Source organism: Sciurus carolinensis, chromosome 14, assembly GCF_902686445.1.
Source record: "Sciurus carolinensis chromosome 14, mSciCar1.2, whole genome shotgun sequence".
Lineage (NCBI taxonomy): Eukaryota > Metazoa > Chordata > Mammalia > Rodentia > Sciuridae > Sciurus > Sciurus carolinensis.
The window spans coordinates 34,312,187-34,327,299 of NC_062226.1; the positions used below are offsets into that span (position 1 = coordinate 34,312,187).

Here is a 15,113-nt window from a genome sequence, read left to right on the forward strand (position 1 = left end):
CTCCTGCCCACCTCCTCTGCTGAGACCTTGACTCACTGAACCCATAAGAACCCCAACAATCATCATTTATATACTTAATGATGCTGATGGTGGTGGTGAGTATGAGCCTTTTAGGTTTGTTGCTATATGGGAACAATAAATTCTATCTACCCTACTGTCCCCACAGGTCTGCCCATGACTCTCTTATTGCCCCAGTTATCAAATGTGCATGTGGGATCATGGGAGTTAAGGTACGTGAAATCCACATTGTGCTCGTGGCACAAATGTCTTGCTTAAAACCATCCCTGGCACCCTCCCCCTGTGAGGCACCTGCCCTGTCATCTCTGCCCTTCTTGCCACCCCTTCCAGGATGCCTAGGACCCTTCTGGAAGTTCTGTAATGCAGATGTCCCTCCGTCCTCTCCAACCTTCCAGTTCTTTGACAAAACCTGGAATTCTAGGATTTGGAATGCCTCAATGTCTACTCCTGTGTGTGCTTTCATTTGATGGTTTATTAAGCAGCTACTCTGTGCTGGGCACCGTGCTAATCCAACAGGGATGCAGATGCAGACCCCGGCTTGTGGTACTTACATCTGGGGTGGGGGGACTGGAAGGAGCTAACAAGAACAACTAATTACACCATGAACCAATCAAAATTAATGTTTTTATCCATACATCTTTAATAGGTGCCTTCTACGTGCTAGAGGCTTAGTAGGTGCTGGGGTAGGAGGATGTCGGCATCTTGAAGCTTGTGTTCTCTGCAAGTCGCCCATGGATGCTTAGACGTTCATTTAATGTTAACTAACCCATCCGACAACTCTCCGATGGACCCCGCCGTTGGCCCAGCCCCAGGCTGGCTGGGTGCTGGGCACCAAGGCAAACCCGACCCAGTCTCCACCCTCTGGGAGCACAAGAGGTGGGGAGAGAGATGATGAGGAAGAAGAAATTGATAAAATGTGGATGGCGCCCAGAACACAGGCTCCTGAGCCGAAAAGTAACCAAGGGGGCAGGTGCAAGGGGAGAGGGTGTCTCAGCAGAGCAGCTGGGGACAGCGTCCCTGAAAGAGAGGGCGCATCCAGGCGAGTCTGAGGACTATGCTAGCTGGTGCTTCCACAGCCCTCACCGTGCACCAGACGCCCTGCAAAGAGCTTTCTATAAACCCTAGCACGCAGACTCCTCCCAGCCTCCGCAGGCTGCTGATCCTCTTTCCATCGCCCCCATTTTATGGAGGAGGAAATGCAGGTCATTTACTGGAGTTTGCACAGCTAGTAAGTGGTACAGCCTGGGCTGCCGTGGAAGAAGGTCTAGCTCCAGGTGGGTTCTAACCCCCGCTTAAAGGGGAGGAGGACACTTAAAGGGGATGAGGACAGCATGCAGCCTTCTGGGCCGAGGGATGTGCGCAAAGGTTGAAGGTGGGAAAGAGCTTGGAACACGGGGGAACAGAACTCAAACTTTGGTTCTCTTTTCCAAGACAGCAAGCAAGGACGAGCAAGACATAGAAGGGCAGGGCGACAGGGGGCCAGGGAAGGTGCACAGGCAGGAGGGACTCTCTGCTCCCTGGGGACTTCTAGATGCATGCTGGGGGTCCATGTAGACTGGGCTGGAGCATCTGACAGATGAAGGAAGGGAAGGCCTGGGGCTCTCTCTGGTTCCTCATTTGCACAGGGTGGTCCTTGGTTAGGCCTCATGTCCTGTTAATGGTTTCCTCTTTCACTCTCAAAGGGTCTAGAGGTTTGGATGAAAAATGACCAGGACACTCCAGCCAAAGGGGACCCAGGGAGAAGTGTGGCTGGTCTGGGTGGGTCTCTTTCCTCTGTTCACCCCCAAACTTAACCAAATCCACACCACACATTGATGCTGTAGGAGCTGGGACTGTGTCTCTTGGCCAGCCAGGGTCGAGGACGAGGAGGCCCGCACACGTGTGGCCCAATACAGGGCCTGGCACACAGTGGCCCTCAGTAATACCCAGGGAATGACATATGCACAAGAACAACGTCACTCGGTACCTCGTTTCTCCCCTGTGTAGGGGACCAGGTCTTCTCGGTCCTTAAACTCCTTTGCTTGCTTTTCCAAGTGATCCAAGAGCTCCTCTCTTTTAAAGGGGCCCGTGGGGGCCTTGGTGGTCTGATCCTTCTGCCTCAGGCCTGCAGGCAGCAGAGCATTCTAGATGCAGGTTGTGGGGTTGGGAGAGGGAGCAAGAGAGAGGAGAGAGAGCAGTCAGCTGCTGAAGACTTGCAATTCTCCAGGAACTCATCCTTGACCCACAGGGACCCCAGAGGTACAGAATTCATCCACATCTGTCTTTTTACATGCAAAGACTCTGAAAGCCCCAAGACAGCAGGGACCTGTCCAAGGTCACACAGCAGATGAAGGGGAGGCAGAGGCTGTCTCTTAATTCTCTGGTTTCCCTGACTCAAAAGTTCATGAAGGTGAGGGCTGAGGGTTCAGGGTGGCGGAGGCGGGCTGAGCCCAGAGGGGTATTCAGGGTGTCACCTGAGAAGTAAATAGAAGTAAGTTGGTGTTTGGCTGCACGAACAACAGCAATTTGTATATCAAGTGGTTGGAGAGAGAAGCCAAAGGGGGTTGAGGGAGGACCCTAGATGCAGAATCAGGCATAAAGAGGCAGAACCCCCAAAGGCCATCCAAAAGCCCAGCAGAGCTGTGAGGTGGACCAGGCCATCTGGCTGCAGCCCCTGTGGCCCTCCTGGTCAGTCCCTTCCAGCCTCCAGCAGGTCTGTGCTCGTGACTTGCTGGTTGTTAAATATTTTGAACGTTGCCCCTGGAGATGGTTCTCTCAAGAAAGATAGCATCCACCAATTGGGCGCTTGCTCTCTTTCAAACATGGGCAGGCTACTAAGTGTGTGCTTCCTACAGAAGCAGATTCCCAGTTAGGGTGCATCTGAATCACCTGAATGGGCTTCTCTTTAATTCAACCCCCAAAACCTTCCAGAGGCAGAGATGTTAAGTGCCATGAGGACTCAGAGATCATCCTCCCTCCAGGGCAAGCCTAAGATTTGCCCAAGGAATTTCAGGGACAGATCAAGAACAAAAGCCCTGGTTCAGATTTGGCAGAGAGCTCATCTGCATTCCTCATCCTTCCCACCCCCTTGCTTCAGAGACTGGAGGAGGACACCTGGGGCGCAGGTGTGCCACTTCTTGCTGCACCCCCGAATGCGCTAAATTGGAGTCATTCCATCTCAAATGGTCCCACCAAAGCCCTTATCTTCCCTCACTCACACACTGTCCAAAGCCTTTCCTGAAACCCCGCTGCAAGAGGGGCCCCGAGAGGCGTATAAAGAAGATTGCCAGCCCCACACCCAGAGGGATGCTGCTGGGAGGGAGAGGCCACCTTCAACCAATGTGTCATTTCCGCAAGATGTTTAACCACCGTCTACCACCACACCACGCGTCAGTAAGAGTGGAGGCTGCGAGACGGGGGTGGGGTGGGGGCACGACCTGACCCGGGGAGCCTGTCGGCAAGCAGCCCTGCACAGCGCAAGGTCAGGATAAGGGCCGCAGGGGTGGTGCTGGGGTAAGTGCAAACAGATTTAGGCCACCGGTCAGCAGAGTCGTGGGAGCTGGAGTGTGTAAGGAGAGGGTGACGAGAAGGTAGAAAACCAAGTCTCAACTGAGTACCAGGAGCATGTGTGATGCCAACCGTACCCCGAAGCCCCAGATCTCACATACTGTCTGCCACAACAGACAGGCTTCCAGGAGATCCACGTTTCTGCAGGCAGGTCCACGGTTAGAGGGGACCTCCTGCAGCCAGCTCCTTCTGTACCATGGCAGGGGGCTTACGGTGGCTTGAGTGATCGAGGGCCACCTCACTGCCTTGCAAATGTCTGTACGTGCTTATCCAAAATGAATAATCCAACTGTTTTGTGACACGCCTGCACTTCACAGTTGACCCCACATCAGGCTTAAGTGCCGACTGGGAATAACAATGAGGTCACTATATGATCAGAGGTATGGCCCCTGAGCTCAACATGCTGCAGTGCCTGTGGCTGCAAAATGTGAATAGTGATAGTGGCTTCCTTGTAGTTGGGCTGAAAAATCAGATAATGCAGGGAGAGTGCTCAGCATGGCTCAGCATGAACCCCCCAAAAGATGACTTATCACTGTTGTTACGGCATCAGTTAAAATGCATTTTAACAGGAGGCTGTTTACCCAAATGTGTAGCTAAAAGAGAATTAATGATTCAATTGCATTTTGAGGTTCAACATATTTGAATGTGAGCACATGAAATTTCATTCAACGAATTAAGAATTGAAAGCAAGTGCTTGAGTTTTCTCAAAAACCCTCAAAGGGCTGCCCGTAGATCATCATTGCCACAGAGGGTGTAGATGGCAGTCATGGGGTCGGGGCACATTCTGGCTTTCCCAAAGGCCGAGTATTGTGATGGGAGAAACTGATGAGGTTGGAAACAGGTTTGCAAACTTGTATGGCTTTCCAGAGCTCTCTGATGGAGGCCACTGATCCAGATAAAGCAGGTTTCGCAGCCTCAGCACAATTGGCATTTTGAGTCAGATGCTTCTTTGTGTAGGCTGTGCTATACACTGTAGACTGCAGCAGCCTCTCTGGTCTCTACCTCATAGATGCCAGTAGCATCATCCCCACACTGTGACACCCCAAAATGTCAAATGCCCTCCCAGGGACAAAATTGCCCTTGATTGAGAACAACTGCATTGAACTGAAGGCATATAATTATAACAAGGGAATAAAGAAGTTTTAATTGTTTTTATATAAATATTTATTGAAAGAAGTTGACTTTTAAAAAAACCAAAATGTCAAGTCTTTTCCAGCAACTCTTAGCTTACCAACATTTTAAGCGAATACTGAACATTAAACTTCAATAGGAATTGAAGTCTATTTTCTTTCCATTAAATGATATGTATGCTTAATGAAATATGATTTTTAACTGAAACCATAACAGCTGCATAGTTGTTAAATTCCTGATTATCACTTTAGCTTATTTTCAAAAACAGTATGTGACCTCACACTATATATAAAGATTAACTCAAAATGGATCAAAGACCTAAATGTAAGAGCTAAAACTATAAAACTCCTAGAAGAAAACACAGGCATAAATCTTTGTGACCCTGGATTAGGCAATGGTTTCTTAGATATGACACCATACAATAAACAACAAAAGAAAAAAATTATGTATTGGACTTCAACAAAATTAAAATCACTTGTGCTTTAAAGAACACCAGTGAAATGACAGATGGGGAGAAAATATTTGTGAATCGTGTATCTGATAAGAGTCTATTGGCCAGGATACATAAATTTCTCCTCTGATCCAATGACATAAGGCAAACAATTCAATTAAAAAATAAGCACGGTGGTACACCCCTGTAATCCCAGCAACTCAAGAGGCTGAGGTGTGAGGATCCTCAAGTTCGAGGCCAACCTCAGCGACTCAGCAAGATCCTCTCTCAAAATAAAACAAAAAGGGCTGAGGATACAACTTAGTGGTAGAGCATCCCTACAACATAAAGGAATCCTATAACATAAAGGAATCTTAAAAACACCATACTAAGTGAAAGAAGCCCCGAGGTCACATATTATGATTCCAGTTACATGAAGTATCCCGAACAGTCAAATGTATAGAGACAGAACGTGAATTGATGGTTACTGGTGCTATGGATGGAACAATGATCCCACAAAGTCCATGTGCTGAAGCCCTAACCCCCAATGCGACGCTATTTGGAGACAGCGCCTTTAAGGAGGTAGTTAAGGGTACATGAGGTCACAGGGATGGAGCCCTGATCCAATGGGATTAGCGTTCTTATAAGAAGAGACGCTGAAAACTTGCTGTGGGCCCCGTCCAACCCCTGCCGTGAGAGAAAGCAGGCAGAGATCCTCTGGCAGAGACCAACCCTGCTGGGCCCTGACCTGGGGCTTCCCAGCCGCTGAGCTGTGAGAAGATAGGCCACCAGAACTGTGGTATTTTGTTATGGCAGCCCCAGCTGAGGAAGAGGGCTGGGGGGCCTCAGGGGGATGGGGAGCCACAGCTCCTGGGTTTGAGGGTTCTTCTAAGGTGATGAAAATGTTCTCAAAGCGACTGTGTTGGTGGTTGCACAACTCCGAGCGTGCTGAAAAGCTGAATTGTTCGTTGGTAGATGGATGGATTGTGCCATGTGTGAATTAGATCTCCAGAAAGCTGTGTTGTTAAAATGTCATGTGTTATCTAGGAAAGAATCGACCAGTCACTAAAGAGAATGATCACGGGATGCTGGGAACAGAAGGCTCTTCACGTGAGCTGGGCAGGCCAGAGCAGCCCCCACTGACCACGGTGCCTGTTCTACAGTGTGACGTGCCTGCCTGCAAATGAGCCATGGAGGAGCCGAGTGGGTGAGAGAGCGCTGCGTAGGCTTTCCCACAGCAAGCAACCTGTGCCTGATCTCAGACCCCGGCTCACCAAAGGCTCTCACAGGCATTTTGTCATGGGCTCTGACCAGGAAGGTGTTTGATGGTCATGGATGTGTAGAAATCTCTCTTTCATTTCTTTATTTCCTATTCATTCCACAAACGTCTACTGAGTGAGTATTGTGCCCAGGCAGTGTGCTAAGAAGTAGGGCCATGACCACACCCAAGCTCTCTGATGTGCAGCAACAGGGAGACGCAGATTGAATGGGGAGGAGGTCTCAATTATATGCAGTGATTCAAGCCCTGATGATCTTCCTGTCTCCCCACAGGCAAACTGGTGTGTGGGTTTTAAGGAGAAGGGATTCCTGGACGCTCTCGGATCTTAACCTAAGATCATAGCTGTTATACACTTAGGAATAGTGGGGACTGCAGCTCAGTAGGGCTTTCGTGCCCCACGCTGGCTGCCCAGCGCCATTGGATTGTTGACTTGTAGGAACATGGATGGTGTTATTAGATCTGCTTGTTTTTATGTGAACTCTCTTGATTTAAAAATATTGACATGCGGTCCAAACATTTCCAAAACAATGTTCAGGCCAAACGAAACATGTCTGCAAGCCAGACTCAGCTCATGTGCTGCCATTTTGCCGTGTCAGATCCAAGGTTCCTCTCAGACTAAGACTCCATGTAGAGGAGGTCATGATAGTCATTTGCGTATTCCACAAACATCTACGGGGTATTCCACTCACACCAGGCACTGGCCAGAGGAAGAAAGAAATATATATATGGTTTTGTTTTGTTTTCGTACTAGGGCTTGAACCCAGGGGTGCTTAACCACTGAGTCACATCCCCAGTCCATTTTTTATTCTTTTTATTTTGAGACAGGGTCCTGCTAAGCTGCTTAAGGCCTCACTAAGTTGCTGAGGCTGGCTTTGAACTTGCAATCCTCCTGCCTCAGCCTCCCAAGCTGCTGGGATAACAAGTGTGTACCACTGCCCCTGGCTTATACATGGTTTTTAAATTAAGAGATTTTTAAATTAAAACACCAAGTGAAGGAGCAAAAATTTAAATATATTCTTGAAAATAATCATGGGGGTAGGGAATCTGGCAACCTTTCTTACAGCTCCCTACTCTGGTTTTGAAATAGTGACTTTTTCAAGGTTGTAACATTAAAACTTGATGTGCAGTTGGGCAGATTTATCTTAGTTTAACTTTCACACCCATGCCCCGGAGTCTAGTTGAGCAAAGGACAACAGAAACATTGACACATCCTCAGCTGCACTGTCAGGATCCTGCACACCCTTGCAAATAGGAGCCAGTATGGCTAAAGATCAAGTCCCTGCACGATTATCATTGCTACAGATAGTGAGGGAGGCATGAGCAGCCGGCCTGGCTAGAAGTACTGTGGGCCTGTTAGGTGTGTATGCGTGTGCACACACATGCACACTCTCATGAGCACGCATGCATGTGTGCGCGCACACACACATACACACACACACACACACACAATGTTTTAAAAAGATCATAGACGCCTGGCAGCTGGGTGGCACAAAGCCCTAAGAACTCCCCCAGGCCAAGTTTTCCACTTTCACTTGGGGAAACTGAGGCTTGAAAAACTGAAGCACTTGCTTGATAGTCATAGAACCAGGAAGCCTGAGTTTACGAACAGATGACACTCCGTGCAATCAGCATGCTCAAGGACCAATATGACTATTTTCAGACCGGCATGTAGTCACACATACAATGTCCCTTAGGGCTGGGGAGGTAGCTCAGTGGCAGAGTGCCTGCCCCACACGCTTAAGGTCCTGTTTCATTCCCAGCACTGAAAATAATAATAAAAAAAGTCCCTTAACCCAATTCTTCAAAATAGCAACAACAACAACAACAACAATAACAAAGTGATTTGGTTACTTTTCCCAAATAAATTAGCGATGTCTAAGAACAAAAGGATACAAAGTCTGCCTCCCTCAATCAGTACCAAGAGAGCTGGGTGCTTGTTCTGTGCCTGCACCACACAGTCCCAAAAAGGGGGCACAACCTCAGTGTTGGGCGTCAGGGGAAGCCAAGGGTCAGGGAAGGCCAGGCAGGGTCAGGGTCTTGCCTGAGGTCACACACTGGACCCCTGGCCCAGGACTGTCGACTTCATTCCTTGACAAATGTTCCATCCCTCTTGTTTCCCAAGCAAGGGGTCCTGGAAACTGGACGTGGCCCTGAGTGAGAGCCAGGTCCCCTCTCCAAGTGTTAGAAGCCAGGGTTCCTCCTCATGGAGCTAGTGCCCCTCTACATGGGGAGAAAATGAGGCTCAGAGGCGGGGCGTTTCTGTTCTCCCTTTCACATCTCTCCCCTCACCCTGAGCTTACCCTGAGGCTGCGCCCCTCTCTCCACGCTACCCTTCAGGTCACATCAGGGCTGAGCTGGCTCATGCCCCAGCTGCAGCATCTTGATGTCAAGGCATAAAGGGGACAAGTAGGATTGGCACCTCTCAGAGCCCCTTTCTCTCCAAACATACTCCCCACACCAACACGTGCATTCTGGACCTCTTCCTGTTCTCGCTTTCTTTGTAGAAAGGGCTGGGCCTTGGTTCAGCCACCCTGACCTTACTGAGGGGCTGGTGAGCCGCATCCTCCCCAGTCAACTGTACAAGGCATCACCGCAGGCACCTGAAGGGCTCCCCGCAGCCCAAGGCCAGTATTCCGCAGCGGGACCTACTGGACATAGCAGCACACTTTGTCCTGTTCATGGCACCGGAAGCTTCTCTGCCCTATTTTCTCCTAATCCTCATGCAAGAGAGAAAAGCTCCCCGCTGTGCTGGGGGTAGGGGTGTCCTGAGACAATGGGTGTACAAACCCTGCTCCCGAGGGGCTCACAGCACATGACCCGTGTGGTCACCTTACTCAGCCCTGGAGGAAGTGGTTCCCTGGGCCTTGGTCAGGTGAAGAGAGGGAGGGGGGACCACAGGGACCACAGAAAGTGCAGCACAGGCAGAGGCCGGGCCGATGGCAGGAGCGGGGCTGGAGCAGGGGCTTGAGCAGTCCCAGCCCGAGGCTGCAGTGTTCTGAACGTCTCCGTCTCATGGGCCCCGCCCTCCTTCAGGCCTTGTGCCTCTTGCTGGGACCACAGGAGCCGCCTTCTGGCTGGTGCCCCGGTCTCAGGCCTCTCCAGCCAGACCTCGGAGACATGTGTGCTGGCCCCAAGTGCTCAGGAACGTTCGGCGGCTTCGCTGACCTACAGAGTCATGACAAAATTCACGAGGCACGTGCAGAGAGCTCTTTGGGATTGACCCCGCCTGCTCGTGCCTCTCCAGCCTCCTGCTCCTCTTCCGCCTGGGAGCTGTCTGGGTTCTGGTCACTTGGGCCCCTCCATGCTCCACAGCTCTGCCCTGTCCTCACACACTGGCCATGCCCGGGCTGGGGCTGGTCCTGGGCCTGGAATGCCTGCTGCTCTGCATTCCTCTCCTTCCCTGGGGCCCCTGTTGGGTCTTTGCAATGCTCCCCACGTTGACCTGGCAAGTCTACTTCCATACTCCCCTTGGCATCTTGCCAGTTCTTATATAATGCCCACCCTAAGTGATCTTAGAGTATGTTTACGCCATATCCCTCTCACCAAGGAGGCTGGGGGTCCCTCAAGTGCCTGCTAGGATATATCTTAGCCTTCCCTGAATCCACAGCACCGAGCACAGGGTGCTGGGAGAGTGGGGTTGGATCATCCATGTCACACAGCACCAATGCTCTAGCTGGGGAAGGACAGGATTCTAGGACACCCCACAGGCCTCCACCAACTGCTGTCCCCGAGCAAGTTTGGGGGAGGGGACACATGAAAGCTGTCAGAGTGAGGGCTGAGGATGGGACTGGGGTTCACTGATGGGGATTTTGGGAAATGCCAAGGTAGAGAGTGAGCTCTTTGTTATGTTATTTGGGGAATTTGCTTAATTTTTTGACAACACCTCTTATTTAACCTGGGGACTTTTGGCAGAGCAGAGCATAAGGCCATCAAACTGTCATCAAACTCATGGTGACAGACTAAATTATCCCTGATGTTGTCTCCCCCTGTTTAGTAATAAATGCACCTCCACTCAAGCTGAGCACATGGCTACTCAGATTTAAGATTACATTTCCCAGGCTCCCTTGCAGCTAAGTCAAACCATGTAATTAAGTTCTGGTCAGTGATATGAGAAGATCCAGGGGCAATTTCTGGTAATCTTCCTTAAAAGGCACTTGAATTGTGCCTTTTCTCCTGCCCTCCTGCCCCTCCCCTTCCTTCCCTGTCCCTCTATTCTGATGCCTGGGTGTGGCACCCACTACAGACCACAGGGATGAGGGCCACACCTTAGCGATGGCAGGGCTGAGCTGGATGGATACCAGGTCTCTGGGGAGCTTGCGACCTGTGCTCCAAGCCAGCCCGAGACTGCCTGCTCTGAACTTGTACTTGAAGGATGAACAAACCACAGTTCAAATCACGTGCTTTCGAGTTTGTTGCTTGAAACCAAGCTGCATCCTGCTGCCACCCTGCCTTCTCGCCCTAGGGCCGGAAGGTCACAGACAAGGCACTGGTACTCTCTGGTTTTGGAGTTCCCCCTGCAAAATGAGGGTCCAAGCCCTTTTATTCTGAAGCCTCAGAATAAAGGTCTGAACTCTACATGGAATTAGCTTGTTGCCCATCAGCGCGGCCACCATAATGGCTCACTCCTTTCAACTGGACAGACCCTGCACTGTGGAGGCACCATCGGGTGGCTGCATCTCCCACTCTGACTACTTTCTGCCTGAGAGGCAGCAAACCAAGTGCCCAATGGCATCAGGGAGGAGATGTCAGTGCAGGAGGGAAGAGGGGCCAGTATCTGCAGTGTGGGCAGCAGATGTGCTGGGTGCTTGGGGGGGTCAGCAAGGCTCCCTTGGGAGAGGATGGGAGTCGGTCCTGTAGAGATGGGAGATGCCAACGTGGAGTGAAGGGCTCTGGGTCCCAGAGGTCCCTCAGGCAGCAGAGGCCACAGGAGGGTGCTATGGGAGTGAGAGGGTGGAGAGGGTTGTGTCGGGGGCGTGCCGCAGGGCCAGGAGACAAGGGTAGGCTGGAGACACGCTGCCTGGCCTGATTCACCCTGGCCCCACCAGGCCCATCCTGGGCATGCAGGGCCGGCAGTGTTTCTAAGGATGCGTGCCTATTTTTAGAGAAGAGATTTATTTCTTTCCATTTCAACTGTTTACTTCTATCCTGAGCTTGCGATTCTGCCGGTTTGTGTTACAAGGAAGAACCACGGCCCGGTGGACCAAACTTGGCAACTCCTAGGATGGCCAGGAGTACCCCCTGCTACAGGATATGCTCTGGGGCACGGGAGGGTGGGTTGTGGGATGTGAGGAGTCTGATGAGGAGCCACAGTGGGACAGGAAGTCCTAGGCCCTTGCCCTGGCACTGCTGACCTGCTGTGTGTCCCCTCTCTCAGTTGCAGGGTCTTGTCATTGTTCTAATTCTTCATCACTAACCAGGTAATGGTAATACTTATAGGACTGCTCTGAGGACTTGGTGAAAGTCATCAAGTACCAAGTGAAGGACTAGAGTCTGGGACGGACTCTATCACTCAGGGTCTTTTTACCTATGTACTTTGTAGGTGCAGGCGGGCGTGGGTGGGCGGGTAGGTGGAGGGTTCCTGTGGGTCCTCGTAGCTCTGAGAGTCTGCGATTCGAGGATTTATCCTCCACCGTTTCTCCCTTCCATTCGTGGCCCTTTGTTTTCAGAACTCTTAGCATGAGGGCTAAGAAGACCCGGTGCTGCCTGAGTTGACTCTGTCACTCAATAGCTCTGGGATGCTCAACTTCCTTAGCCTCTAGCTTTATCTGCAGAATGGCGTTAACCCCAGCCTAGGAAGATGAACCTAGGATGTTTAGGGAGGATTCATGGGATGATGCCCAAGAAATAGGTAACATCTCACCTGGCATGCAAGAGCACCTGGACGGAGAATAGCAGTTATTATTATTTCTGGTTGTTTCCCATTACAGTTTCTGTGGTTAGAGTGTATCACAGATTCCCAACAGCTGACTGCAAAATCAACTCTTAGGCTCCAACATCTCTGTTGATCCTTTTTCTGTAAGAATTTTTAAAATATTCTACCTTTTCCCCAAAGCTTCATTAACAAGCAATATTTATGGTTAAATTCATTGTTAGTGGATTCTTAATTTTTTTTTAAAGATTGATATTTATGATGAAAATAACATAACAAAGGAAATTAAATTGGAAAAAAAAAATGCTGGTGATTCCCAGCATGATGTCTGGGTTCTCTTTCTGGTCAGGGTCCTGCAGTGCTCATAGGGGTGAGGGTCAATAGCAGAGGTTACGGGGACATGACTACCTAGGTGGAAATCCCAGCAGTACCCAACTTGCCACCCGAGCAGGTTAACCCCTCTCTTTAAGCCTCAGTTTTCCCACCTTTAAAATGGGCAAAACACCAAACCCTCACAGAGGACTAAATGAGATAATCCACATAGGGCTTTACCCCATAAATGTTAAATATCTATTGATCACATAGGAACCCGTTCCTGGCACAAGTCACTGTGTGACCAGTCCCTGAAGCACTGCTCTGCACACTGCCCATTTTCCCCTCTAGCCGGGACAAAGGCGATCTGAACGGGGAAGCTGGCTCAGCTTCAGAGCAGCATCCACTTAACTCCAGAGAGACGCGAAAGGGCAGATCCTCTGGGGAACTGGTCAACAGCGGATACTTTTAGCACATGAAGCATTCCTTTCCCGCGGAGTCCAAGTGCAACAATCTCATGATAAGCTCGAGTTTTTCCAGAGTGAGAGATAGAAAGTTTGGGGAACTTTTTTTTTTTTTTTAATGTGCTCAAGTTTGGAATCCTCTGCTGCAAAACAGAGCTGCTGTCCAGCTTCTCGTACTCCAGGCTGTCACATGATGCCGAGGCTTAATTGCATAACCCGAAACGTCACCCTCTGAAGGGTTTGCTGAGTCCAAGCAGGAAAGGACTTGAGGATTGTGCCTTGTGGGAGTCGGAGGGGGCATCTGAGGCCTTCTAGCCAACTGTGTCCATTTGACAGTCAAGGGAACTGAGACCCAAAGAGGGAAAAGCAAGTGCCCAAAGCCAGAGCACAGACAGGACTGGGACATGGACTCGTGAGTCTCCGGCTATTTACAGGAGAAAAAGGGATGATTTTACAGATAGTGACCTCCGGAACCACGAACCCAGAGCACAACTGCGGCCCAAACTATCTTGCTGAAGACTCCCACGAAGGCTTCGGCAGCGTGGCTAAGACGTGAACTCCAGAACCACGTCTTGGCTCCACCACTGCCAAGTTGTGGGACCTTGGATGGGTTCCTCTACCTCTCGGTTTCCTTATCTGTAAAATGGGATGAGAAGAGTGCCTGCCTCAGAAGATTAGGGTGATGGTTGTGTTACATCTTCCAAGGGCTTAGAGCAGCATCTGCGTGCCGGAAGTGCCACATCAGCTCGTGTGACACAAAGTCAGTGCGAGAGGAGATTGGAGTGCAATGGGAGGGCAGCAGCCTGGGCACTGGGCCCCTGCGTTCTGCTCGATTCTGTTTGGACATCTCCATCGAGGGCCAGTTGCTTCCCTCTCTGGGCTGGGTCCCTGCTCTGAGTTGGGGGTGCGTGCCTGCTGGCGGCTGCCCTCTCGAGGTCCACATACCTTCGGCCTCTCCCAGGGCTGTGATTTTGGAGGGGCCAAGGCAGGGGGAAAGCGGAGCCGGTGTGTTGTGCTCTCACAGAGAAGCCCCTGCCCCAGGCTTCTCAAAATTTGCACCCTGTCTTGCAAATCAGGTAATAGAGATGATCCCAGTGAAGGGGCCCATTGTGGGTGGGGGACAAAAAGCCGGTTTGACCTGTTATCTCCCATCCTCTCGGTTACTTTTTTATTTTCCTCAACTGAGAGAGAAAGGGGTGTTTGACAATGTCACTTTTGAAACCGAAGAAATGGAGAAGGCCAGGTCTCAGGTGGCCTGTGCCCACTCCCAGATCCACTGGCACAATGGCTGCCTTCCTGCCAGAGCCGCCGGCACACACTTTGGAGCCTGGTTGCAACCTGACTCCTGGAGCCCGGTGGTGTGACTCTAGTGGTGTGACTGTAGGCAAGCCGGTCGCAATCTGAGCCTCCACGCCCCTCCCTCCGCGGGGACAAGCAGAGCCACCCTGTTTCTCACCTGGACAGCAGAGCTGGCCTCTGAGAGGTACCGAGGCCCTGGGAATTTGCCCCTGGGGCCGGACCAGAGAGCCTATTTGGGGTGGGGCCCTGTGGGGGACCTTTGCTAGGTTAGGGGTGAAGTGGTTCCCAACTGGGGCCTGGGCGTGGTCCTTACAGTTCTGAGATGGCGCCTCCCTCTGCCCCCTCCTCACTCCCGAGCTAATGCTGGTCTCTGACCCTTGGCATTGGCTCCCCTATTTGCAGTTGCAGCCTCACTGTGACTAACCTCATCCTCACCCAGTGAGTGGCTCAGGGCAACTCCAACAGAGCAAAAGGACAGACACAGTAGGGCTGTGGGACCCTGGGGTCCACCCAGCTCCTGCCTGGGAACAGCACCGCAGGAAGGGCTGAGGAGAGGGGCAGACCCTTCAGGAGGGCAGGACAGGGGGCTCGCACCCAAGTCGCTGCCCCCTTCCTTCCTGGCAGCCTTCCAGTCCCCCGGTGCTCAGAGTCAGCTCCTGAAGTCGCCACACCCACACTACTGCTCGAGGGCTCCCCAGGCCACCGAGAGAAGTCCGCCTTGTCTGCTTTGATACCCTGCCCCATATCCAGCCCCTGACCCCTTTC

General features: G+C 51.2%; 1 protein-coding gene across 3 annotated transcripts in view; it reads right to left on the minus strand.

Annotated features, from left to right (window-relative positions):
• Tmod1 (tropomodulin 1) overlaps positions 1-15,113 on the minus strand; it is a 78,847-nt gene that overhangs the window by 39,691 nt on the left and 24,043 nt on the right. For all 3 annotated transcript variants that reach the window (XM_047524349.1, XM_047524351.1, XM_047524352.1), the window contains exon 3: positions 1,985-2,141. In XM_047524349.1, the coding sequence (XP_047380305.1) occupies positions 1,985-2,141 (157 nt within the window). The remainder of the gene's footprint in view (positions 1-1,984; positions 2,142-15,113) is intronic.